This window comes from Schistocerca serialis, chromosome 2, assembly GCF_023864345.2.
Source record: "Schistocerca serialis cubense isolate TAMUIC-IGC-003099 chromosome 2, iqSchSeri2.2, whole genome shotgun sequence".
Classification (NCBI taxonomy): domain Eukaryota; kingdom Metazoa; phylum Arthropoda; class Insecta; order Orthoptera; family Acrididae; genus Schistocerca; species Schistocerca serialis.
In genome coordinates this window covers 443,267,267-443,291,400 of record NC_064639.1, presented here as the reverse complement: position 1 = coordinate 443,291,400, position 24,134 = coordinate 443,267,267, and the positions used below count along the sequence as shown (strand labels likewise).

General features: G+C 45.4%; 1 protein-coding gene across 4 annotated transcripts in view; it reads right to left on the bottom strand.

Moving 5' to 3' along the window:
• LOC126457322 (hormone-sensitive lipase) overlaps positions 1-24,134 on the bottom strand; it is a 115,266-nt gene that overhangs the window by 69,484 nt on the left and 21,648 nt on the right. For all 4 annotated transcript variants that reach the window (XM_050093516.1, XM_050093517.1, XM_050093518.1 and 1 more), the window contains exon 4: positions 7,328-7,435. In XM_050093516.1, coding sequence (XP_049949473.1) covers positions 7,328-7,435 — 108 coding nt within the window. The remainder of the gene's footprint in view (positions 1-7,327; positions 7,436-24,134) is intronic.

Genomic DNA, 24,134 nt, shown 5'->3' with positions numbered 1-24,134 from the left:
GCCATATATGGAAGTGAAACATGGATGACAAACAGTTTAGACATGAGAAGAATAGAAGCTTTTGAAATGTGGTGCTACAGATGAATGCTGAAGATTAGATGGGTGGATCATATAACTAATGAGGGGGTACTGAATAGAATTGGAGAGAAGAGAAATTTGTGGCACACCCTGACTCTAAGAAGGGATTGGTTGGTAGGACTTATTCTGAGGTATCAAGGGATCACAAATTTAGTGCTGGAGGAATGTGTGAGTAGGGATGGGGGGCTAGGGGTGGTGGGGAGGGGGTAAAACTCGTAGAGGGAGATCAAGAGATGAATACCGTAAGCAGATTTAGATGGATGTAGGTTGCAGAAGTTACTCTGAGATGAAGAGGCTTGCACAGAATAAAGTAGCGTGGAGCGCAACATTAATCCAGTCTTTGTACTGGAGACGACGACGACAATGACAACCACACTGCTTTTTGTGTAGATAAATAGCACTATTAGGAATAGCTGGTAGCCATTTCCTTCTTTGCAAAAATCATCTTGTATTTTGTATACAGCTACACACTCCAAACTGTTTGTCTTCAACTAAATAGCAGAATGAAACTTTTTGTTGAAAGTACCAGTAATACTGAGGCACTATGTTTTATTTGTGATAATAAAAGTACAGATATACAACAACAGGTTTTTAACAAGTAGAACAGTAGGCAACAAAAACCACTTCTAGCATCTTTTAAAATTTGGAACTCCACAGGGAAGCCCAGCTGGGCACAGAGACTGCGGCCATCTACTAACATATGTTTGGAAGACTTTCTCTAAGGATTTGGCACCTGATTCAAGTCTAGGGAAATGCAACAGAGCACTGAAAACACACTTTATGAAAATATGACACTTAGAACATACTCCACTTCCACTGTTCATATGTAAGTGCATTGACAAATATATACATTATTGTTACTGCTTTCATTAAATTTCATTAGGATAATGAGAAAGTCACAATCAAAAGATAAGTCCATCAAGGAGTTTCAGTACCATTAAAAATATTTTCAGAAGCTCTAGAGCAAGTTTTCAGTTCTATAAATTGGGAAAATGGCGGATTTTGAGTTATTTGTCTTTGGTTTGTCGATGGCATGGTCCTGTTTGCAGATAGACAACAACAGCAAATGGAAGACCTTAACAGAGCAAGTTTGAATGCAGCCTGAAAATAAATTGGCTGAAGTAATGTAGAATCATTTTGGAGATTTAGGATCAGATGGGGCAAATATAAACAAAAACCATATCAAAATTTTAATTGGAGAATTAAATGCCCAGTTAGGATGGGAAAAAGGGTTATAGTGAAATTGTCAGTACAAAGAAAAGAATGAACAAAAATGGCATAAGACTAATGGTATTCCATAGAAACTATAACATGATCTCAAAAGTCAACATACATTATGAGAAGACCAAATAAACTCAAAGCTTAGAAAAACAAAGATTGGAAGAAAGGAAAATGGCAACTGCATCATTTTTGCATGGATAAAAAATACTACTGGGCAATTTACAATGTGGAAGTCCTAAGAGGAACAGACACCAGTTCATATCATTACTTGATTAAAGTAAAATTAAAGTCATTCCTTTGACAAAGAAAACATGGCACCCCAAAAAGAAGGGAAGGGAACCCACGATATTCAGAAACTGATTTAACAAGTACTTTGAAGAACAGACAAGAAATACAAACTAACAGATCTGCTAGAGGAAATAATTACTCAACTGAAACAAACTGTTTAACAAGTAGCCCCAAAAAACCCAAGGAAAAAATACCAATTGTGGAATGGTGGACATGAAATATAAGCCACCAAGTGTAGTTAAGGTATAAGATTCAAACAGAAGAACCACACTTTGAACTTGCAAATCAAATAAAGATTACCAAGAAAATAATAAGGAGATCTAAACATCAATAACAAAAAGACGTAATTTTAATAATGTAAAAAATAATGAGAAAATTAACTCGTGAAATTACTACAAAATATTGAGCACACAACTCCAAAGATATGATTCTGCAACACTAATGCTAGAAGATGAAAGCAATATGATCACTCACAGCAGTAGTGCAAAATAAACAATTTTTGTACAATAATTCAACAAACTACTGAACTGTGAAGATCCCCATACCTTTTTCAAATGAACACAGAAATCCCAATACAAACACCATCTGACACTATGAACTCAACAACAATCTACGAAGTCTACAAAGCTTTGAAAGAGCTCAAGAACTTTAAAGCAAGTGGAGAAGCTCAAACATTTGCAGAATTGTGGAAACAAGCAGCAGAACCAGTAAAGATATTATTACACCAATGAATGGTACAAATATGGAACAAAGGAGAACTAGCAGAACGTCGGACTACAGCTATAATACATCCATTACACAAAAAAGGAGGAAAAACAAATAATGTAACATGGGATTGAACGTAAGAAATCTAAAAAAAAATTCTGTCCAGTCACTGTAAAGATCAACAGACCAACTTGATCAGGAACTACGAGATTCTATCTATCACTTGAGCCTTGTCCTGCAGTTACGCAGGGTCAGCCATCGTTAATCAGATTTGGCATGTTAATGTTTAAGGGGTAGTCGAATGCCCTTCCTGCCACCACCCTGTACCCCACCGGGACGGAATTAGTGTACCCCAACTGTCTGCATCAAGTGTAATCCATGGAATAGTGCGGAAGTGTTCAGATGTCTGCCATGTAACTGAGGCAGAACATGTGGACCAGCCCAGTATTCACCTAGCAGGATGTGGAAAAGATCAGGAACTAAGAGATTAACAAGGAGAATTTAGACATTGGAGGAGCTGTTAATCACTTCAAAATTAATAATAGCTGCCTGTCGAGGAAAATACAAACAAGATGTCAAACATTGTAGCCTTCAAAAAAGCCTATTATTATATCCACAGTTCTTCAGTGTTGGGCATATTAAGGAATTTGAGATTCCATCCCAAATTAATAAACACAATAAAATTAACCCTCAGCAACACCAAATACAAAGCAAAATTCAGAGGAGAACTAACCAAGCTGTTTAAAATTATAACAGGGTTAAGGCGGGATGATTGTCCATCACCACTACTTTTCAACTTGTATCTAGAATACCTGAGAGAACAATATATGGAAAATCCTAAGAAAATACAGACTAGAACCACGAAAGCTCAAATAAATTTAAATTGCTTAGGATTCACACACAAATTATCATTACTAACTAATAACATACAAGAAGCCAGAAGAGATATCTCTCTCTCTCTCTCTCTCTCTCTCTCTCTCTCTCTCTCTCTCTCTCTCTCTGAGAGAACTAGCAGAGCACAGAGAGAGAGAGAGAGAGAGAGAGAGAGAGAGAGAGAGAGAGAGAGAGAAATAAGCCTAAAAAATATAGCACAAAAAAAAGGACTCCAGATATAATTTGAAAAGACCAAGTGTGGTAAAAGACCACTAGTAACAAACCATATAATAGTAAACAACTGAAAAGCAAAAATAGTGAAACAGCTTAAATATCTGGGAGAAATTATAGCAAAACTTGATCAAATAGCTGCTTGGCAGCAAAGAAGTAATAAAATGTTTAAGGCTCAGAAACTAACATGGTCTACATACAACAAAAAATGTCTGCCAATCAAATTGAAATATACACACTAGAAGGCTGTAGTTCAGCCTGGGGTACCATTTGCAATTGAAACTATTTTTGAAGGCATCCAGAGAAATGTAATAAACAAAATTCTTTAATCAGACAGTAGAACAGCTAGAACATGTATAAATAAAAAGTATCAAAAACAGATATAACAGAAAGTAGTGCCAAATGAAGAGGCATACAAGGAACTGGAACCTATTACATTGTTATATGTAAGAAGCGTGTTTCTTCCTTTCGCCACATCGTTAGTACACCAGAATCCATATTAACAACAAGAATCACAGAGAAACTCTGGAAACTGAAACAATATGTGGGATGGACCAACGAAATTAGATAGGATATGGAAGAACTAGAAATAACCCTGGCTGATCTGCAAAACCAAACAGAAAATCTCAAGAAACAGAAAAATAAGATGACATTAAATCAAAAATAAACAAACAATGTGCAATGAAGAGTATTTACAGATGAAAAAGTTCAGAATGAATGACAAGATATTGGGAAGTCCAGAAGGAATGAAAGACAGTTATTGAAGACGATTAGTGAATGACTGACTAAAGTGGGGGAGCGAGGTAATTCAAGTAAAGTAAAATAAAATAACAGGGCATCAAAAAGAAACTGCACAGTTTAACAATGAAATAACAGGACTATTTGATGACTTTTTATATTTAGGGCAGAGAGACAAATACCGAATAGGCAGAAATAAAATAATTGCCATTAACAGAAAAACAAAAATGGCCTAGAATGCTTTTTGTAAACTAAGGGGTTTTGAAAACCAGTTTGCACATGTGTCTGAAATGGAAAGTTTACAATCAGAGTGTGTGGTCAGTTTTGAGCTATGGCAGTGAGAAGGATTTTTAATGCAAAAACCATAACAAAACAGTGTTTCTCAGCTAGAGATGAATTTATTTCCATTTTCTTTGCATGTCACCAGCACAATTATGGCTTTTGCAAACATCAGAGAGAGAGAGAGAGAGAGAGAGAGAGAGAGAGAGAGAGAGAGATTTATAAAATCACTGAGTGAGACAGGAAAACAAATGATTCACAGAACAGACTGGAATGGAGGGTATGATCAGGACTTAACAAAAATGAAACAGAGGTACGCAGAAGATTCCAAAACATAAGAAAAGACTGATATAATAACCTTTCGGTTTGTCGATAGATGACACTAACATACAAAGGAGAAACATTGATTAAACCATACTGCATGTAAAAGCATACAGGACACCTTCAATCAGGAAATGATTTGAAATGGCTGAGGAAACCTTCTCCAAATTTATTACACCTTACTTACAATGTGGCTCAAATTCTGGAGCACAGTACAAGACTTTCAACAAAACAACACTTCAGCAATTTGAGTGTTCAGCACAATACTTGTAATTTAAGTATCACTGAGTGTGAGACAGTTTGTGAAGTGCAAGGCAATGTCTTTGTCGATGAATGGAACAAAGAAGGTTATACTCTGACATTATTGGCACAGTGTGCTGGTCACAAGCAGCACAGAGCACTCAATCCACAATGACTTATCACATATCATCTTATGCATAACTTTGAGAGTATGGTGTTTAGGACAGGACATTCACTCTCAGTCTGATGATCAGGAACTTTATCTGGAACTACTTGTCACAAACTGTGAACATCCCCACATCCACAATCGTGGCCACAACAGTTCCTTCCATCACTAGAGCACAAAACAGCAATTCCTGGGTTTGGTATTTGCATACTTCCAAAAATTAGATACCTCAATGACTAACAGGTAAAATGAAAGTGTTTGATACACTCAAATATAGCAATGTTTCTTCCAATATTCCCTTACGAGACTCCCACTTATCAGTTTTAAGTGAAGCGCTTTATAAAGTGCCAAATATTAAAACCATATAGAACAGATTTGTAGTAGATGTTTTGTGTTTTACGAATATTCATAGCAATTACACTGTTTGGTAAGAATTTTGTGTCTATAGAGACTTACAGATACTAGTGCCACCAGCATGAAACTGGGATCTGGACTGACAAAATAAAATGACTAAATGGTACTGACATATATAAAGAGGCAGATAAACCAATACTTTTATAACTTTGATACTGGCTTCACCACTAATTACACTCCTGGAAATTGAAATAAGAACACCGTGAATTCATTGTCCCAGGAAGGGGAAACTTTATTGACACATTCCTGGGGTCAGATACATCACATGATCACACTGACAGAACCACAGGCACATAGACACAGGCAACAGAGCATGCACAATGTCGGCACTAGTGCAGTGTATATCCACCTTTCGCAGCAATGCAGGCTGCTATTCTCCCATGGAGACGATCGTAGAGATGCTGGATGTACTCCTGTGGAACAGCTTGCCATGCCATTTCCACCTGGCGCCTCAGTTGGACCAGCGTTCGTGCTGGACGTGCAGACCGCGTGAGACGACGCTTCATCCAGTCCCAAACATGCTCAATGGGGGACAGATCCGGAGATCTTGCTGGCCAGGGTAGTTGACTTACACCTTCTAGAGCACGTTGGGTGGCACGGGATACATGCGGACGTGCATTGTCCTGTTGGAACAGCAAGTTCCCTTGCCGGTCTAGAAATGGTAGAATGATGGGTTCGATGACGGTTTGGATGTACCGTGCACTATTCAGTGTCCCCTCGACGATCACCAGTGGTGTACGGCCAGTGTAGGAGATCGCTCCCCACACCATGATGCCGGGTGTTGGCCCTGTGTGCCTCGGTCGTATGCAGTCCTGATTGTGGCGCTCACCTGCACGGCGCCAAACATGCATACGACCAACATTGGCACCAAGGCAGAAGCGACTCTCATCGCTGAAGACGACACGTCTCCATTCGTCCCTCCATTCACGCCTGTCGCGACACCACTGGAGGCGGGCTGCACGATGTTGGGGCGTGAGCGGAAGATGGCCTAACGGTGTGCGGGACCGTAGCCCAGCTTCATGGAGACGGTTGCGAATGGTCCTCGCCGATACCCCAGGAGCAACAGTGTCCCTAATTTGCTGGGAAGTGGCGGTGCGGTCCCCTACGGCACTGCGTAGGATCCTACGGTCTTGGCGTGCATCCGTGCGTCGCTGCGGTCCGGTCCCAGGTCGACGGGCACGTGCACCTTCCGCCGACCACTGGCGACAACATCGATGTACTGTGGAGACCTCACGCCCCACGTGTTGAGCAATTCGGCGGTACGTCCACCCGGCCTCCCGCATGCCCACTATACGCCCTCGCTCAAAGTCCGTCAACTGCACATACGGTTCACGTCCACGCTGTCACGGCATGCTACCAGTGTTAAAGACTGCGATGGAGCTCCGTATGCCACGGCAAACTGGCTGACACTGACGGCGGCGGTGCACAAATGCTGCGCAGCTAGCGCCATTCGACGGCCAACACCGCGGTTCCTGGTGTGTCCGCTGTGCCGTGCGTGTGATCATTGCTTGTACAGCCCTCTCGCAGTGTCCGGAGTAAGTATGGTGGGTCTGACACACCGGTGTCAATGTGTTCTTTTTTCCATTTCCAGGAGTGTATATCTGTAAGAAACATTCTTATAATTCAATGTTTTGACAAGTGTTGGCACAATACTTGCAGAGGTTAGCTATCTTACCACATAAATGTGACACTTTTCCACTTTTATTTAGCTTCTGAATTTGCTTATGAGCAGTTATATTCCATTACATGGGGTAAAAGTTTATTTTATCTTACCTGTCTCAGCCAGCAACCAAAATGATTTACAAAAATCCACTGAGGCATGTTGTGAGATGTTAACAATCCTCCTGGCTCTCAATTCTGGGTCCACAGCAAATTTTCCACCTTCATGAGAAACATCATTATAATGATTTACATATAGAACATGCAAAAAAACATCGTTAACAACAATGGATAGATTTGAGAATCTATCCATACTAATCAAGAGAAAAAAGAATCAATAATGTAAAAAGGAGAGACTTTACGGAGACCAGTTACCAAAAAACACAAGCATTGAGTCATTGACAGGCACACAGAAGAAAGAAAGAAAACTTGCTAGCTTTCAGAGTAGTTCTTTCTCGAGCCAGAGTATAAATATACATAGAAAAAACACATGCCTATACCCCCACAAAGTGCCAGCTGGAAGGACAATGCCACTGCTGCAGTTCAGCAGCTGGACTAGGTCAGGGTGGGGTTGTATTGTATAGGGTGGACAGAAGGGGGGAGGGGGGGGGGGGAAGAGAGAGAGAGAGAGAGAGAGAGAGAGAGAGAGAGAGAGAGAGAGAGAGACAGGAGGTAGGAGGAGGGGTTGGGAGGGATGGATAGCGGCCCAGAGGGAGGGAGCCGATCTGCTGGCCAGGAATGTGGGGGAGGGGGAGTGGTGGCAGGTGCATGGGCTTGGCATGTGATGCACGAGTGTCTGAACTGGTGTTGAGTAATGCACTCTGAAGGTGATGTGATGGTGTGGATCTGGAGGGGGTGGTTGGGCAGAGGAATGGAGTTGGAATGGCATAGTGATGGACTAGAATGTTGTGTAGGTTGGGTGGGCAACAAAACACCCATTTAGGAGGGGTGGGAAGGATCTTTGGTAGAATGTTCCTGATTTCAGGGCGTGATGGGAGATGAAAACCTGATAAAGAACATGGTTCACTTGACACAGTCCACAGTGGAAATAGGTGACAAGAGGTATGCTCCTTTATAGCTGATTATTCGGGTGGTGGGGAGGATTGGGGGGTGTGTGGACTCAGGAAATTTGTTTGCGGACTAGGTTTAGGAGTAGTGCTTGTCAGTGAAGACCTTCCTTAAACCTTCAGTATACTGGGCAAAGTGTTTATCTTCACTACAGATATGCCATCATTGGGTGGCCAGAATGAAGGGAAGGAGTTTGTGCAGAAGAGATGATAGTTGTTGAAATGCAGATACTGTTGGTGGTTAGTGGGTTTAATGTGGGCAGATAGTGGACAGAGCTACCAGAGAGGTGGAGATCAACATCCAGAAAGATAGCATGTTAGGTTGAGGAGGATCAAGTGGGTGAGAAGGTGTTGAGGCTGTGAAAGAATGAGGATACGGTGTCCTGCCCCTAAGTCCAGATCATCAAGGTACCATCAATGAACTTCAATCAGACAAGAAGTTAGTTTGTAGTTTTGGGAGTCTAGGAAGGTTTAATCCAAATGGGCGATAAACAGGTTGGCATCGAAGGGTGCCATTCAAGTGCCCTTGGCTGTGCCACAAATTTATTTGTATATCTTCAAAGTAGAAGTAGTTGTGTGTCAGGATGTAGATTAGAAGGTGTATGAGGAACCAGGCAGTGGATTGAGAGACTGAAGGACGTCAAGAGAGGTAGAGTTTGATAGCACCAGTCATGGGTATGAGGGACGATGGTGTATAGGGAGATGGCACCAACAGTAAAAGAGTTGGTGAAGAAAGTGGTTAGTACCTTTGATGTGGGAAGCTAGATTTTGGGCAAAAGATTGGAAGTGTTGGTCAACAAAAGCGGAAATTCTTTCGGGGTGGGGGGCACACAAAAGCCAGCTACAGTAGAACACCTGAGATTGATGGGTTTGTGGATTTCAGGGAGCATGTAGCAGGTGAATTTGTAGGCTGTAGTAGGGATGAGGAAGGGGATGGAATCAGGAAAGATGTTCTGGGAATGGCCTTATGATTTCAGTATGGATTGGAGGTTATGTTTGACTTCTGAGATGAGGTCACTATGGCAGAGCTTGTAGGTGGAGAAGTCAGAAAACTGGCAAACAATTTCTGCCTGGTAGTCTCTGCAATTCATCACAACCACGGTGAAACCTTTATTTGCAGAGAGAATGGTTAGGTCAAGATCTGTTTTGAGGTTGCGCACTGCTGCCCTTTCGTCTGCAGAAAGGTTTGTGTTCTTAGGAGGGGACTTGGGGTAAAGAGGCCAAGCTGGAGGTAAGGAATTCCTGGTAGGTGGCCAATGGGTGGTTAGGTGGAAGGGAGGTGGGGAGAGTCACAGTTGGATGGTGGTACGAACACGAAGTGGAAAGGTTCAATGTTGGGATTATGATGGCTTTGGTTGGAGGGATTGGAGGCAAAAAAAAGAGTTTCCACTGGTAGGGATCAGGAAAAGGAGAGTAGGTCTTTGAGAAGTCCAACATGGTTAAACCTGAATGTGAGGCTGGAAGTTAGGTCTTTGGATAGAGAAAAACTTCTGTGAGATTGCGGTTTGATAGGTGTTGACAAATAGTGGTGCCCTAAGGCTGAAGTGAGATGTCAACACTTTAAGGAAATGATGCCTGGAAGCTCTTCTAAGCGTGGAAAGGGTTTCAATTTTGGAGGTGTGGTGTATGTAGTAGGGATTACACAGTAACAGTATCTTGTGGAGACAGCAGAGGTGGTTCTGGCATGCCTATACCTATGCAGTATTCCTGCAGTACCAGTTTTGTGAGAGATAGGGACTGGAAAAGAACAAAGTTGATAACTCAGTGGTAGAACTGGCAGCTGAGTATAACACTCTAAATTTCAATCGTTGTTTCACAACCAATGCTATCTGGAATCTTGTCTTTACCACCACGTTTTCTGAACTACATACATGTGAGCTAACCTTGCAACAAATTCTTCACTCCCATAATCATCCTGACCTCAATCTCTTGTGACCCTATGTCTCTACATCCTCCACCCAACAATATCCCTTTCCTCCCTCCAAACACCCTCTCCATATTCATGTCCCCATGTCACCTTCAGGATGTGCACTCCCCTCCTGCTCTGACAACTGTGCATTACATGCCTAGTCCAAACTTCTGCCATCCCTTCCTCCCGCATTACTGGGTGGAAAAATGGCTGCTTTCCTCTGAGCAGATAGTCATCCACCCCGACCCCCTTCCTGGCTCCTGCCTTTCTCCCCCTATATTCATCCACCTGACAACCCCTACCCTGACCTAGTTCACCTGCCAAGTGTGTGTCAAGGAAAGCTTTACTTTGAAAGGTAGCAAGTTTTCTTCCTTTGTGTGTGTGCCCCAGTCAACAGCTCTACCCTTCTACTTTTCGGTGGGTGGTCTCCCTTGCTGCTGAAGTATTTATATTTTATGAACCATATATACAATGTGTTTCACAATTCATGGTAAACACTTCTAAAGGTTGTAGAGGGGACTTAATACATCAAATTTTACATAGGAACTCATGTCCGGAAAAGTCATCCAACGATATTACAGAGTGTCAAACTTATAGGCTCCGGCGCCTGTAAATGTATGTATATGCAGGGTGATTCTGTGTTGTTACAATCTTTGAAGGGTGATGGAGAAGGATAAATGTATAAATTTGAGCGAAGGGTTCCTGTACCAGAAACACATGAGTTAAAAGTACTGGTACTGTTGTTGCTACGATTGTAGGCAACTTTCAGAGGTGACAGTATGGACCAAAACTAGGAAAAATGTCCAGTAAACATGGGCTCTAAAATGCATATAAGCACTAGTTCACCTTTGCTACTGTGAAACATCTCCTCTATTGAATGTTTTACTATTTGCCTTCCAGTATTGACAACTCATAGGTGTGTGCAACTTTCACCAATGAGCTGCTGTGGTATAAATTTTGACACAGACGTAACATGGATTCATGATGCACATTGTACAGATGGCCAGCTTCAAATGCAGTACATATTTGTAGCAAGGAATACAAAATAAAAGTAAGTCTGTTGTAGTACAATACAAAGAGTAGAAAAAGAGAGACATTCAAAACATTTAGTAAATATTTGTGATTGTGTTTTACATTGCATAATGCCCTTTAATGTAAGTAAATTTACTGTGAGGCCTGATACGGTCAGGGTGGGAGAGATGGTGGTCTTAAAGCAGTTTATTAAAGAATTCTTTTTTTAAGAAAAGACTACAGTTTTCCTACCACAATTAAAGTTCGATAACTAGTTTTGGTTGCAATTTGCAATCATCTTCATGACTGCAATACATGTGGGGAACGTAGCCTAAGAAAATTATGCACAATCAAGCAGAACACAAAAACACTGTACAACACCTGAGCAACAATAATGGGGTTGGTTGGTTGGTTTGGGGGATTAAAAGGACCAGACTGCGACGGTCATCGGCCCCCAACAATAATGGGGAGTCAATTCTTCATGTAAAAGTGAACATTTGACACAGCCATTGAACAGTGTAGTATAAACTATGTTAATGCTTATCAGGTAACATACCATTCAAAATATTGAAGGGCACCGAATAAGCATTGGGAAGCATCATTAGCTGTCTTCATGCAACAACATTAATTCGTAAGTACCAAAACAATATCAGTATGTAGTTGAAAATGTCACCATGAACAAGCCAGACTGTAGATCTGTAGAAAGAATTGTAGGCCAGAAATCTCAAAAAGTTTACATCCAAATGGATTTTGAAATATAAAGGTAATAATGGCATAACGTTAAGATTACAAGGCAGAGTTCTGTGTTATGTCCTGAACTGGCAACATGCCATTTGTAGGAAGCAAATCCTATGTAACTTGCATTAATTCTTGAATAAAAACCAGGAAGTTTGTGCCTAAGTCCAACTAACTTTATAACCATAAAAGTAATAGGGGAGCAAAATTAAAAATTAAAAGACAGGGAAGCTGCCTTCTACAGTTAACTGGCAATGTGCCTAAAATACAAATCATTTAAGAGAGTCAGTTGATAAAAACATCAAAGTACTGAGTAGTTAATCCATTACTTTTGTTGGTGCTACTCTGTATTTTGAGGTTTTTATCAATTGACTCTCGCACATGATCTATTTTTATATAAAGCACATCACCAGCTAGCTATAGAAGGCAGCTTCTCTGTCTTGTAGTTTTTAACTTCATTCCCCAATTACTTTTATGGTTTTAAAATTAGTTGGACTTAGGCACAAGTTTCCTAGATTTTATTCATGAATTAATGCCAGTTACATAGGATCGGCTTCCTACAAATGGCATGTCACCAGTTCAAGACATACCACAGATCTCTGCCTTGTAATCTTAACTTTATGCCATTATTACCTTTACATTTTAAAATCCATTTGGATGTAGATGAAACTTTGAGATTTCTGGTATACAATTCTTTCTACAGCTCTACAGTCTGGCTTGCTCATGGTGATGTTTTCAACTAAATACTGATATTGTTTTGGTACTTATGAATGCATGTTGTTGCACGACGACAGCTAATGATGCTTCCCAATGCTTATTCACCGCCCTTTGATATTTTGAATGGTATGTTACCTGATAAGCATTAACATAGTTTATACTACACAGTTCAATGGCTGTGTCAAATGTTCACTTTTACATAAAGAATTGACTCCCCATTATTTTTGCTCAGGTGTTGTAAGGTGATTTTATATTTTACTTGATTGCACATAATTTTCCTAGGCTATATTTTCTACGTGTTACAGTTATGAAGATGGTTGCAGATTGCAAGTGAAACTAGTTATTGAACTTTAATTATGATAGTAAAACTATGGTCTAGGCACTAAAAGTACACTCCTGGAAATTGAAATAAGAACACCGTGAATTCATTGTCCCAGGAAGGGGAAACTTTATTGACACATTCCTGGGGTCAGATACATCACATGATCACACTGACAGAACCACAGGCACATAGACACAGGCAACAGAGCATGCACAATGTCGGCACTAGTACAGTGTGTATCCACCTTTCGCAGCAATGCCGGCTGCTATTCTCCCATGGAGATGATCGTAGAGATGCTGGATGTAGTCCTGTGGAACGGCTTGCCATGCCATTTCCACCTGGCGCCTCAGTTGGACCAGCGTTCGTGCTGGACGTGCAGACCGCGTGAGACGACGCTTCATCCAGTCCCAAACATGCTCAATGGGGGACAGATCCGGAGATCTTGCTGGCCAGGGTAGTTGACTTACACCTTCTAGAGCACGTTGCGTGGCACGGGATACATGCGGACGTGCATTGTCCTGTTGGAACAGCAAGTTCCCTTGCCAGTCTAGGAATGGTAGAACGATGGGTTCGATGACGGTTTGGATGTACCGTGCACTATTCAGTGTCCCCTCGACGATCACCAGTGGTGTACGGCCAGTGTAGGAGATCGCTCCCCACACCATGATGCCGGGTGTTGGCCCTGTGTGCCTCGGTCGTATGCAGTCCTGATTGTGGCGCTCACCTGCACGGCGCCAAACACGCATACGACCATCATTGGCACCAAGGCAGAAGCAACTCTCATCGCTGAAGACGACACGTCTCCATTCGTCCCTCCATTCACGCCTGTCGCGACACCACTGGAGGCGGGCTGCACGATGTTGGGGCGTGAGCGGAAGACGGCCTAACAGTGTGCGGGACCGTAGCCCAGCTTCATGGAGACGGTTGCGAATGGTCCTCGCCGATACCCCAGGAGCAACAGTGTTCCTAATTTGCTGGGAAGTGGCGGTGCGGTCCCCTACGGCACTGCGTAGGATCCTACGGTCTTGGCGTGCATCCGTGCGTCGCTGCGGTCCGGTCCCAGGTCGATGGGCACGTGCACCTTCCGCCGACCACTGGCGACAACATCGATGTACTGTGGAGACCTCACGCCCCACGTGTTGAGCAATTCGGCGGTACGTCCACCCGGCCTCCCGCATGCCCACTATACGCCCTCGCTCAAAGTCCGTCAACTGCACATACGGTTCACGTCCACGCTGTCGCGGCATGCTACCAGTGTTAAAGACTGCGATGGAGCTCCGTATGCCACGGCAAACTGGCTGACACTGACGGCGGCGGTGCACAAATGCTGCGCAGCTAGCGCCATTCGACGGCCAACACCGCGGTTCCTGGTGTGTCCGCTGTGCCGTGCGTGTGATCATTGCTTGTACAGCCCTCTCGCAGTGTCCGGAGCAAGTATGGTGGGTCTGACACACCGGTGTCAATGTGTTCTTTTTTCCATTTCCAAGAGTGTATTTACTTAAAAAATATTTAGTAAACAACATTTACTGATATTGACATTGAATGATCTGTTCACAAAGGCAGCACAACACCACTTCATCAGGCAATGAAAGTGATTATACATTCTTGGATTTATACTCTTGGAATTGGGGAGGAAGTCAGTAATCTAAAACAGGCAACATGAAGTGTTCTGAATGGTGTCAACTTAATGATTGGTACTTTGAGGCAGCAGCAAACTTATCTGTCCCTTACTATAGCTAATCTACTAGGGGACTCATAACATTCTAATTTACGTAAGTTAAGTATTAATCATGAGGTTGGTACATCTGTGGTACGAGGTGCCACCCCACAATGTCAGTTTGGTTGGTTGATTTAAAAGAAGGGGTGGGGGGTGGGGGGAACTCAATAGCAAGGTCATCGATCCCTCATTCCGATTAAAATAATTCTACAAGGTTGGGAGTAAAATAATCGAGACATAAAAAACACAGCTGGAAGAAAGGAGAAAACCACAAGAATGACAGAAGGGCAACAAACACTAAATTGGAAAAAATCAGACAAAAAAACCACAGAGAGACGTAACAAACATGTAGAAGAGATCAAAACAAGAGTGCAGATTACCATGGCTGGCTGACCATGAGAATAAAAAGGAGAAAGCCAGCCACTCTGCAACACATTAAAATCTCCACCCTAAAAGCACTAAGATGAAGGACACACAAGTACAACGGACATGCGCTGAAACTTAGATCAAACGATAAAACCCACGCTCATGAATGAAACTCAAAACTAAAACTGCTGTTGAGGCACTGTCATCCAACACCGAAGATAGGGCGCTGGGAAAGTTAAAAGTCCGCCACAGAGTGGCTAAAAGTGGGCAGTCCATCAAGAGGTGGACAACCGTCATTTGTGAACCACAGCAACACCGAGGTGGGTCCTCACGGCTGAGGAGGTAACCATGCGTTAGCCAGGTATGGCCAATGCAGAGTCAGCAGAGGATAACTAATTCCCTGTGAGAGGCCCGCATGGAAGACTTCACCATATTCGTAGTCTCCTTAATGACATGCAGTTTGATTTGCGTACTTTTATGCCATTCCGTCTCCCAAAGCCAAAAAACCCTGCAGCGTTAAGGCAGAATGCAAGTCAGTTTCGGAGATGCCCATCTCCAGAAGTGGTTTCCACATAGCCTGTTTGGCCAGCCTGTCAGCAAGTGCATTACCTGGGATTCCGACATGTCCTGAGGTCCACACAAACACCATTGAAAGACAGGACAGTTTCAGGGCATAGTTGGACTCCTGAACAGACGCTACCAAAGGATGGTGATGGTAGCACTCACCGATAGCTTGTAGGCTGCTCAAGGAGCCAGTACACAGGAAAAATGACTTGCCAGGGCATGAGTGGATGTGCTCAAGAACACAAGATATGGCCGCCATCTCTGCAGTGAAAACACCGCAGCCATCTGGCAAGGAGTGCTGCTCAATAAGTCCTCCGTGAACATATGCAAAGCCTACGTGACTATCAGCCATTGAGCCATTGGTGTAAACCACTTCATGGCCCTGGTACATGTCGAGAATCGAGAAGAAGTGACAGCGGAGACCCGCAGGGTTAACAGAGTCCTTAGGGCCATGCAAAAGGGCATCAAAAACCAGTCCCAAGAATTGATATGTCTCCAATACATTGAGTCTATCGCCATTAAGGCAAAGTTCTGGGTCCGGATGAACAGTACGACGCCGACAGAAGTGCATGACAAACTACTTTGTAGCTGAAAACTGGAAGCCTGGGGTGGGGGCCTCCCTGTAGGTGACACCCAGCAACTCCAGTACTGGAGCAGCAGTACGAAATGCAGAAGTCGTCTGCATACAGAGAAGATGAGACAGAGTGTCCGACAGCTGCTGCTAGACTGTTAACGGCAACTAAAAACAGAGAGACACTCAATACAACCCAACCGCCGACATACCATACGTTCCAGCAGCTTACAAACAATGATGGTGAGGCTGATGGGCCAATAGCTATCCACAGCAAATGTGTTTTTATCGGGTTTGAGCACTGGAATGAAGGTGCTCTCCCGCCATTGGGATGGAAAGATACCATCACACCAGATCCAGTTGAAGATGACGAGGAGATGTCGCTTGTAATCAGATGAGAGATGTTTATTCATCTGGCTGTGGATCCCATCAGGCCCAGGAGCTGAGTCAGGGAAATGTGAAAGGGCACTGAGGAGCTCCCACTGTGTAAATGGGGCATTATAGGATTCACTGTGGCGTGTAGTGAATGAGAAGACGTTCCCTTTCAGTGCCATTTGAGAGTTGAAAGGTTGGGGGGTAATTCTCCGATGCAGGGCGCCGTGCTCGAGCAGAGCGCCGTGCTCGAGCAGAGCGCCGTGCTCGAGCAGAGCGCCGTGCTCGAGCAGAGCGCCGTGCTCGAGCAGAGCGCCGTGCTCGAGCAGAGCGCCGTGCTCGAGCAGAGCGCCGTGCTCGAGCAGAGCGCCGTGCTCGAGCAGAGCGCCGTGCTCGAGCAGAGCGCCGTGCTCGAGCAGAGCGCCGTGCTCGAGCAGAGCGCCGTGCTCGAGCAGAGCGCCGTGCTCGAGCAGAGCGCCGTGCTCGAGCGGAGCGCCGTGCTCGAGCAGAGTGCTGGGCAATCGCATTTGCATCGGTAGGTAACACGCCATTTATGGTAACACCAGGAACAGCTGTTGGGGTCTGGTACCCGAATAGACATTTAATCTTTGCCCAGACTTGGGAAGGTGACGTACAGCACCCAATGGTCGAGACGTATCTCTCCCAACACTCCTGCTACCGTCATTTGATAAGTTGGTGAGCGCGGGCATCAAGCCGTGTAATGGCTATGAGATGCTCCAGGGAAGATGGCCGCTTAAGCCGCTGTAGAGCTTGCCAATGCTCCTTAATTGCTTCAGCGACTTCTGGCGTGCACCAAGGGATTGCCTTATCCTCAAGTACCCTAAAGAACAAGGGATTGCATTTTCTGCTGCATAAACAATTGTTGTAGTCAGCTGCTCAACCACCACATTGATGTTACTATGTGGGAGAGATTCAACAGTGACAGCAGTGGTGAAAGTTTCCCAGTCCGCCTTGTTTAAAGCCCATCTGGGTAAGAGTCCACGGGCCTGATGCTAGAGCAGTGACAGGAAGATGTGGAAGTCGTCATGTGCTCTCCAGTGGATAGACGGAGGAAGTCCTGAGCTGCAAAGTGATAAATCGATGTCCGAGTAACTACCATGAGCCACACCGAAATGTGTGGTGGCCCCAGCATTTAAGAGGCAGAGGTCGAACTGAGACAGTAAGGTTTCGACATCTCTGCCTCTGCCATTAAGCATGGTGCCACCCCACAAGGGTTATGGGCATTGGAATCTCCCAAAAGTAGGAAAAGTTTACGGAGTTGATCAATCAATGCAGCTAATACATTCAAGTGTACTGCACCATCTGGAGGAAGATATACATTGCAGACAGTTATTTCCTGCATCATCCTTATTCTGGCTGCCACAGCTTCAAGAGGCGTTTGAAGGGGCACAGGTTCACTACAGACTGAGTTTAGGACATAAACGCAAACTCCACCTGACACACTATTATAATCGCTATGGTTCCTGTAATATCCCCTATAACCATGGAAGGCAGGGGACCATTTTGCCAGGAACCAGGTTTCCTTCAGGGCAATGCAAGTAGCAAATGTAAAGCTTAACACTTGCCATAGCTCAGCCAGGAGGTGGAAAAAAAACGCCACAATTCCACTGGAGGATGACGTGATCATGAGACTGGTAAGGCATGGAACACTCAATGAGGTAGTCTACGCCTCAGGGTCACCTGCTACCACCAGATGAGTACCTGTGTGATCGACATCCATTGTGTCTGAGTGTCTGGTGAGATCTAGGTCCTCAGCGGATGCCAAAATCTCCACCCCATCCTCAGGCACAGAGCTTGTAGGTAGTGGTGGTGCGGGTGCCACCACAATTTCCTTGGTCTTAGGGGTTTTCTTTTTGGATTTCTCTTGCTGCTCCTTGGGTTTCCCTGACTGGGAGGACTTTACTGGCTCAATTGCCGGGAGTGAGGAAGAGCGTGAAGCCCTATGAGCAGCTGCTTTTGGGCTCTTCAGCCACTGGCAGGCATCGTCTTCCTCACCAGCAGAAACCTAGGAAGGGAGTGACCCAAGGAACCCCTTCCTAGTGAGAGAAGCTGAAAAAGACTTACGTTTCTCCGACTTAGAAGTGGGGACGGATGTCCTTGATGGTTAGGGGGTGTTGCTCCCGAAGTCGGTGGTGTAGGAGAAACAGGGAAGGAAATGCCTCCCACCATCAAGGGGGCAGGTGTAGTCTTCTGGCTCTGAGAGGTGACTGGGGTTGGCAGAGGTGATAGTGCCAGAACTGTTGTAGCAGCAGTGTAAGACAATGTCATACACACGGGATGCATGCGTTCAAATTTTCTCTTAGCCTCAGTGTAGGTCAGTTAGTCCAGGGTCTTGTACTCCATGATTTTCCTTTCTTTCTGGAGAATCATGCAGTCTGGTGAACAAGGCAAGTGGTGTTCTCCACATTTGACACAGATGGGAGACGGGGCATATGGAGTATTGGGATGTGATGGGCATCTGCAATCTCGACATGTAATGCTGGAAGTACAGCGGGAAGACATATAGCTGAACATCCAGTACTCAAAGCACCACATTGGGGGAGGGATATAGGACTTTACATCACAGCGGTAGACCATCACCTTGATCGTCTTGGGCAATGTATCACTCTCCAAGGCCAAGATGAAGGTACCAGTGGCAGCCTGATTATCCCTTGGACCCCAGTGGACAGGCCGAACGAAATGTACACCTTGTCACACTAAACTGATGTGCAGCCCATTGTCAGACAGCAAAAGAAGGTCCCTGTGAAATTTGATACCCTGAACCATATTTAAGCTCTTATGGGGCGTGATGGTTACAGAAACATGCCCAAGCTTGTCACAAGCTAGTAATGCCTGTGACTGGGCAGAGGATGCTGTTTTGATCAAGACTGACCAGGATCTCATTTTGGACAAGCCCTTCACCTCCTCAAACTTGTCCTCTAAATCTCCACAAAAAACTGAGGCTTCATTGTCATGAAAGATTCCCCCATCAGCTCTCGAACATACAAGGTACCAGCGTGAATAAGATCCGCTGTCATCCTTAGCCTGACGTTCCTTCCATGGTGTGGCCAGGGAGGCAAATGATTTTTGAGCTCGTGAATGCTTAGAGACTGCTGGGGTTTCACCACCAGCAAGAGACGATTGACTATGCTTCATTGTGTGTCACCCCCAGTGATACCACCCACTCCGACCAGGGGCCCTCCCCACAGGTGCCACTCAGCAGCAGCAAAGGCCACCTGGCAGGATGGCCATTGCCGGGAGTCCCGATGCCCCAGGGTGATGGGCATCTACGCCTTGGCATACACAGGGAGTTAACAGTGCAGGCATCAGAAGAGCAATCCCTGTGTGGTCAGGGGGCTACAACCAACAGTGCACAGGGCAGCCCCATCACAATGGACTGGCTACCATGCTGGATATCAGGTGCAAAGTAGTCCACGGTCATCGCTGATGCAGAAAGCGACACTGCATAGTGAATGGTGGAAAACGCACCCAGGAAGGTGTCCTTGCCTAAGAGATGGAGAATGGGTGGGACTGCAATACGATGACAAGAAAGGGGGCTAAAGGTCTCAATGCACGATGGACACAATGCACCATGTAAGGCACCCTTCCCCAATTGGCTCGCTCTTTGGGAACATTTTGAAGAATGGAGGTCCTACCCTATAGGTGACCATCACATAAATGCTGAAACGTGTGAAATTCCTTTTAGTTGCCTCTTAAGATAGTCAGGAATACCTCGGGCCTATTCTTACCCCCAGACCTGCAGGGGGATACAGAAATGCATGACACACAACTTTGCAGCTGAAAACTGAAATCTGTGGGCTAGAGTCCATGACTGTACCTTGTGAATGGCTCCCTGTAGGTGCCGCTCAACAACACCAGTACTGGATGAGCGGTAAAAAATGAAGAAGTCACCTGTATACAGAGAAGGTGAGACCGACGGCCCTACAGCTGTTGCTAGACCATTAATATCCACAAAAAAATAGAGAAACACTCAATACGGAAAGCTGCGGAATGTCATTTTCCTGAATACGGGTGTAACTATGGGAGGCACAGACCTGGACATGGAAAGGACAGAGCAACAGGAAGTTTTGGATAAAAATTGGGAGCAGGCCCTGGAGACCCCACTCGTAAAATGTGGCAAGGATATGACGTTGCCAGTTCATGTCGTACGATTTTTGTAAGTCAAAAGAAGGCAATCAGATGATGGCATCTGTAAAAGGCTGTTTTGATGGCAGATTCAAAGGACACAAGATTATCAGTAGTAGAGCGATCCTGGTGGAAGCTGCTTTGACATGGAGCCAGTAGCCCATGTGACTCCAGGACCCAACCCAACTGCCGACACACCATATGTTCCAGCAGCTTACAAAGAAAGTTGGTGAGGCTGATGGGCTGGCTGTTATCCACGTCAAGCGGGTTTCGACCAGGTTTGAGCACCGAAATGATGGTGCTCACCCACTATTGTGATGGAAAGATGCCATCACACCAGATCCGGTTGAAGATGACGAGGAGATGTCACTTGTAGTCAAATGAGAGATGTTTACTCATCCGACTGTGGATCCAGTCTGGCGCAGGAGCTGTCTCAGGGCAATGTGCAAGGGTGCTGAGGAGCTCCCACTCTGCAAATGAGGTGTTATAGGGTTCACTGTGACGTGTAATGAACGAGAGGACTTTCCCTTGTAGCCGCCGTTTGAGAGTGTGAAAGGCTGGGGGGGGGGGATTCCCCAGTGCAGAGGCTCGAGCATAATGCTCAGCAATGTGCTCAGTAGATAACACGCCATTGATGTTAATGCCAGGGACACCTGTTGCGGTATGGTACCCAAAGAGACATCTGGTCTTTGTCCAGACATGGGAAGCTGACGTATGGCACCCAATGGTCAACACTTACCTCTCCCAACACTGCTGTTTCCGTTGTTTTATAAGCTGGTGAATTCGGGCACGGAGCCACTTAAAGGCTATCAGGTGCTTTACGGAAGGGTGCCGCTTATGTCACTGTGGAGCTCACCAACACTCTTTAATTGCCTCAGTGACTTCCGGCAACCACCAAGGGATTGTCTTTCGCTGGGGGCACCATAAAGAAAGAGGGCTTGCATTTTCTGCTGCAGAAATGATCGCAGTAGGGACCTGCTAAACGAAAAAATCGATGGCACCATGTGGGGGAGATTCAGTGGTGACAGCTGAGGCGAAGGCGTCTGTGGCAATGATGGCAGGGGAGAGACAGAAAGATGGGGAAGTGGTCACTACCACACAGGTTATCATGTGCTCTCCAGCAGATAGATGGGAGAAGGCCAGAACTGCAAACTGAGAGATCAATGACCAAATATGTGCCACGTGCCACACTGAAAATTGTGGGGGCACCTGTATTTAAGAGGCAGAGGTCGAGTTGTGGCAGCAAATTTTCGACCTCCCTACTTCGGCCAGTAAGCACGGCGCCCCCTCATAAGGGGTTATGCACGTTAAAATCTCCCAAAAGTAGGAAAGGTTTAGGGAGCTGATCAATCAGTGCAGTCAATACATTCAGGGCTACTGCACCATCTGGAGGAAGATTTACATTGCAGACAGTTATTCCCTGTGTCGTCCTTATCCTGACAGCCACAGCTTGAAGAGGGGTTCAAAACGGCAAAGGTTCACTACGTACTGAGTTCAGGATATATATGCAAACTCCACCTGAAACTATTATATTCACTACGGTTCTTGTAATATCCCCTGCAGCAGTGAAGGGCAGGGGTCTGCATTGCTGAGAACCAGGTTTCCTGGAGGGCAATGCAGAAAGCAGGTGCAAAGCTTAACAGTTGCCATAGCTCAGCCAGATGGCGGAAAAAACACTGCAATTCCTCTGGAGGATTACGTAATCATGAGACTGGGAAGGCATGAAACACTCAAGGTGGCAATCTATACCTCCACAGGGTCACCTGCTGCCACCAAATGAGTACCTGTGCGATTGACATCCATTGTGTCTGAGGGCCCAGCGAGATCTAGGTCCTCAGCGGACACCAGAATCTCCACCTAATTCTCAGGCACAGAGCTTGTAGATATTGGTGGTGCGGGTGCCACCGCAGTGCCTTGGTTCTTGGGGGTCTCTCACTGCTCCTTAGTTTTGTCCGGATGGAAGGACTTCACCGATTCTGTCTCAGGGACTGAGGAGGACCGTGAAGCCCTACAACCAGCCACCAGTGGTTGCTTAAGACACAGGCATGTGTCAGCTTTGCCACTGGTAGGAACCTGGGAAGGGAATGACCCAACAGAGCCCTTCCTGGCAAGAGGAGATGAAAAAGACATACACTTCTCCGGCTGAGAAGTGGGGATTCACGTCCCCGATGGTTGGGGGGGGGGGGGGGGGCGGAAGGGGGGGGGTGAATGGGGGGGGGGGGGAGGTGCTGCTCCTGAAGTAGGTTATGCAAGAGCAACAGAGAGGGAATTGCCCCTTACCAGTAAGGGTGGGCAGGTGGAGTCTGACGGCTCTGAGAGCCAACTGTACGCAGCAGAACAGAAGATGGTAGAACCACTGTCATAGCGGAGGCATAGGTTGACGTCCTACGCACAGCATGTAGCCTCTCATATTTTCTCTTAGCCTCAATGTAGGTCAGTTGGTCCAGGGTCTCGTATGCCATTATTTTTCTTTCTTTCTTTCTGGAGAATCCTGCATTCTGGTGAGCAAGGTAAATGGTGCTCTTCGCAGTTGACACAGATGGGAGATGGGACACAGGGAGTATTGGGATGTGATTGGTGTCCACAATCCCAACAGGTGATACTGGAAGTACAGCAAGAAGACATATGGCCGAACTTCCAGCACTTAAAGCACCACATTACAGGAGGGATGTATGGCTTTACGTCACAGCGATAGACCATCACCTCGACATTCTCGGGTAATGTGTCTCCCTCGAAGGCCAAGATGACGGCACCAGTAGCAACCTGATACTCACTCGGACCCTAGTGGACACGCCGGATAAAACAGACACTTTGTTGCTCTGAACTGGCGCAGAGCTCATCATCAGACTGCAAAAGAAGGTCCTTGTGAAATATGATACCCTGGACTGTATTTAAGCTCTTGCTGGGAACAGAAACATCCCCCGCCTTGTCACAGGTGATTAGTGCCCCTGACTGGGCAGAGGGTGCTGTTTTGATAAAGACTGACCCTGGTCACATTTTGCACAAGCCCTCCACCTCCCCAAATTTGTCCTCTAATTCCTCCACAAAAAACTGAGGTTTCATTGACAAGAAAGATTCCTCATCAACTCTCATTCATAAACGGTACCGGGTTGAATAAGTTTTACTGCCATCCTTAGCCTGGCATTCCTCCCATGGTCTGGCCAGGGTGTGCCGTACTACACTTCATGGCGTGTCATCCACCCTGATGCCATCCAGCTGCAGCAAAGGCCACCTGGCAGGATGTCCATTGCCAGGAGTCCCGATACCCCAGGGTGACTGGCACTCCTTGGCATACGTGGGGAGTTAACAGTGCAGGCATCAGCAGAGTGATCCCTATGTGGTCAGGGGGCTACAACCAGCAGGGCACAAGGCGGCCCCACCACAATGGACTGGCTACCGTCCTGGATATCAGGCACAAACAAGC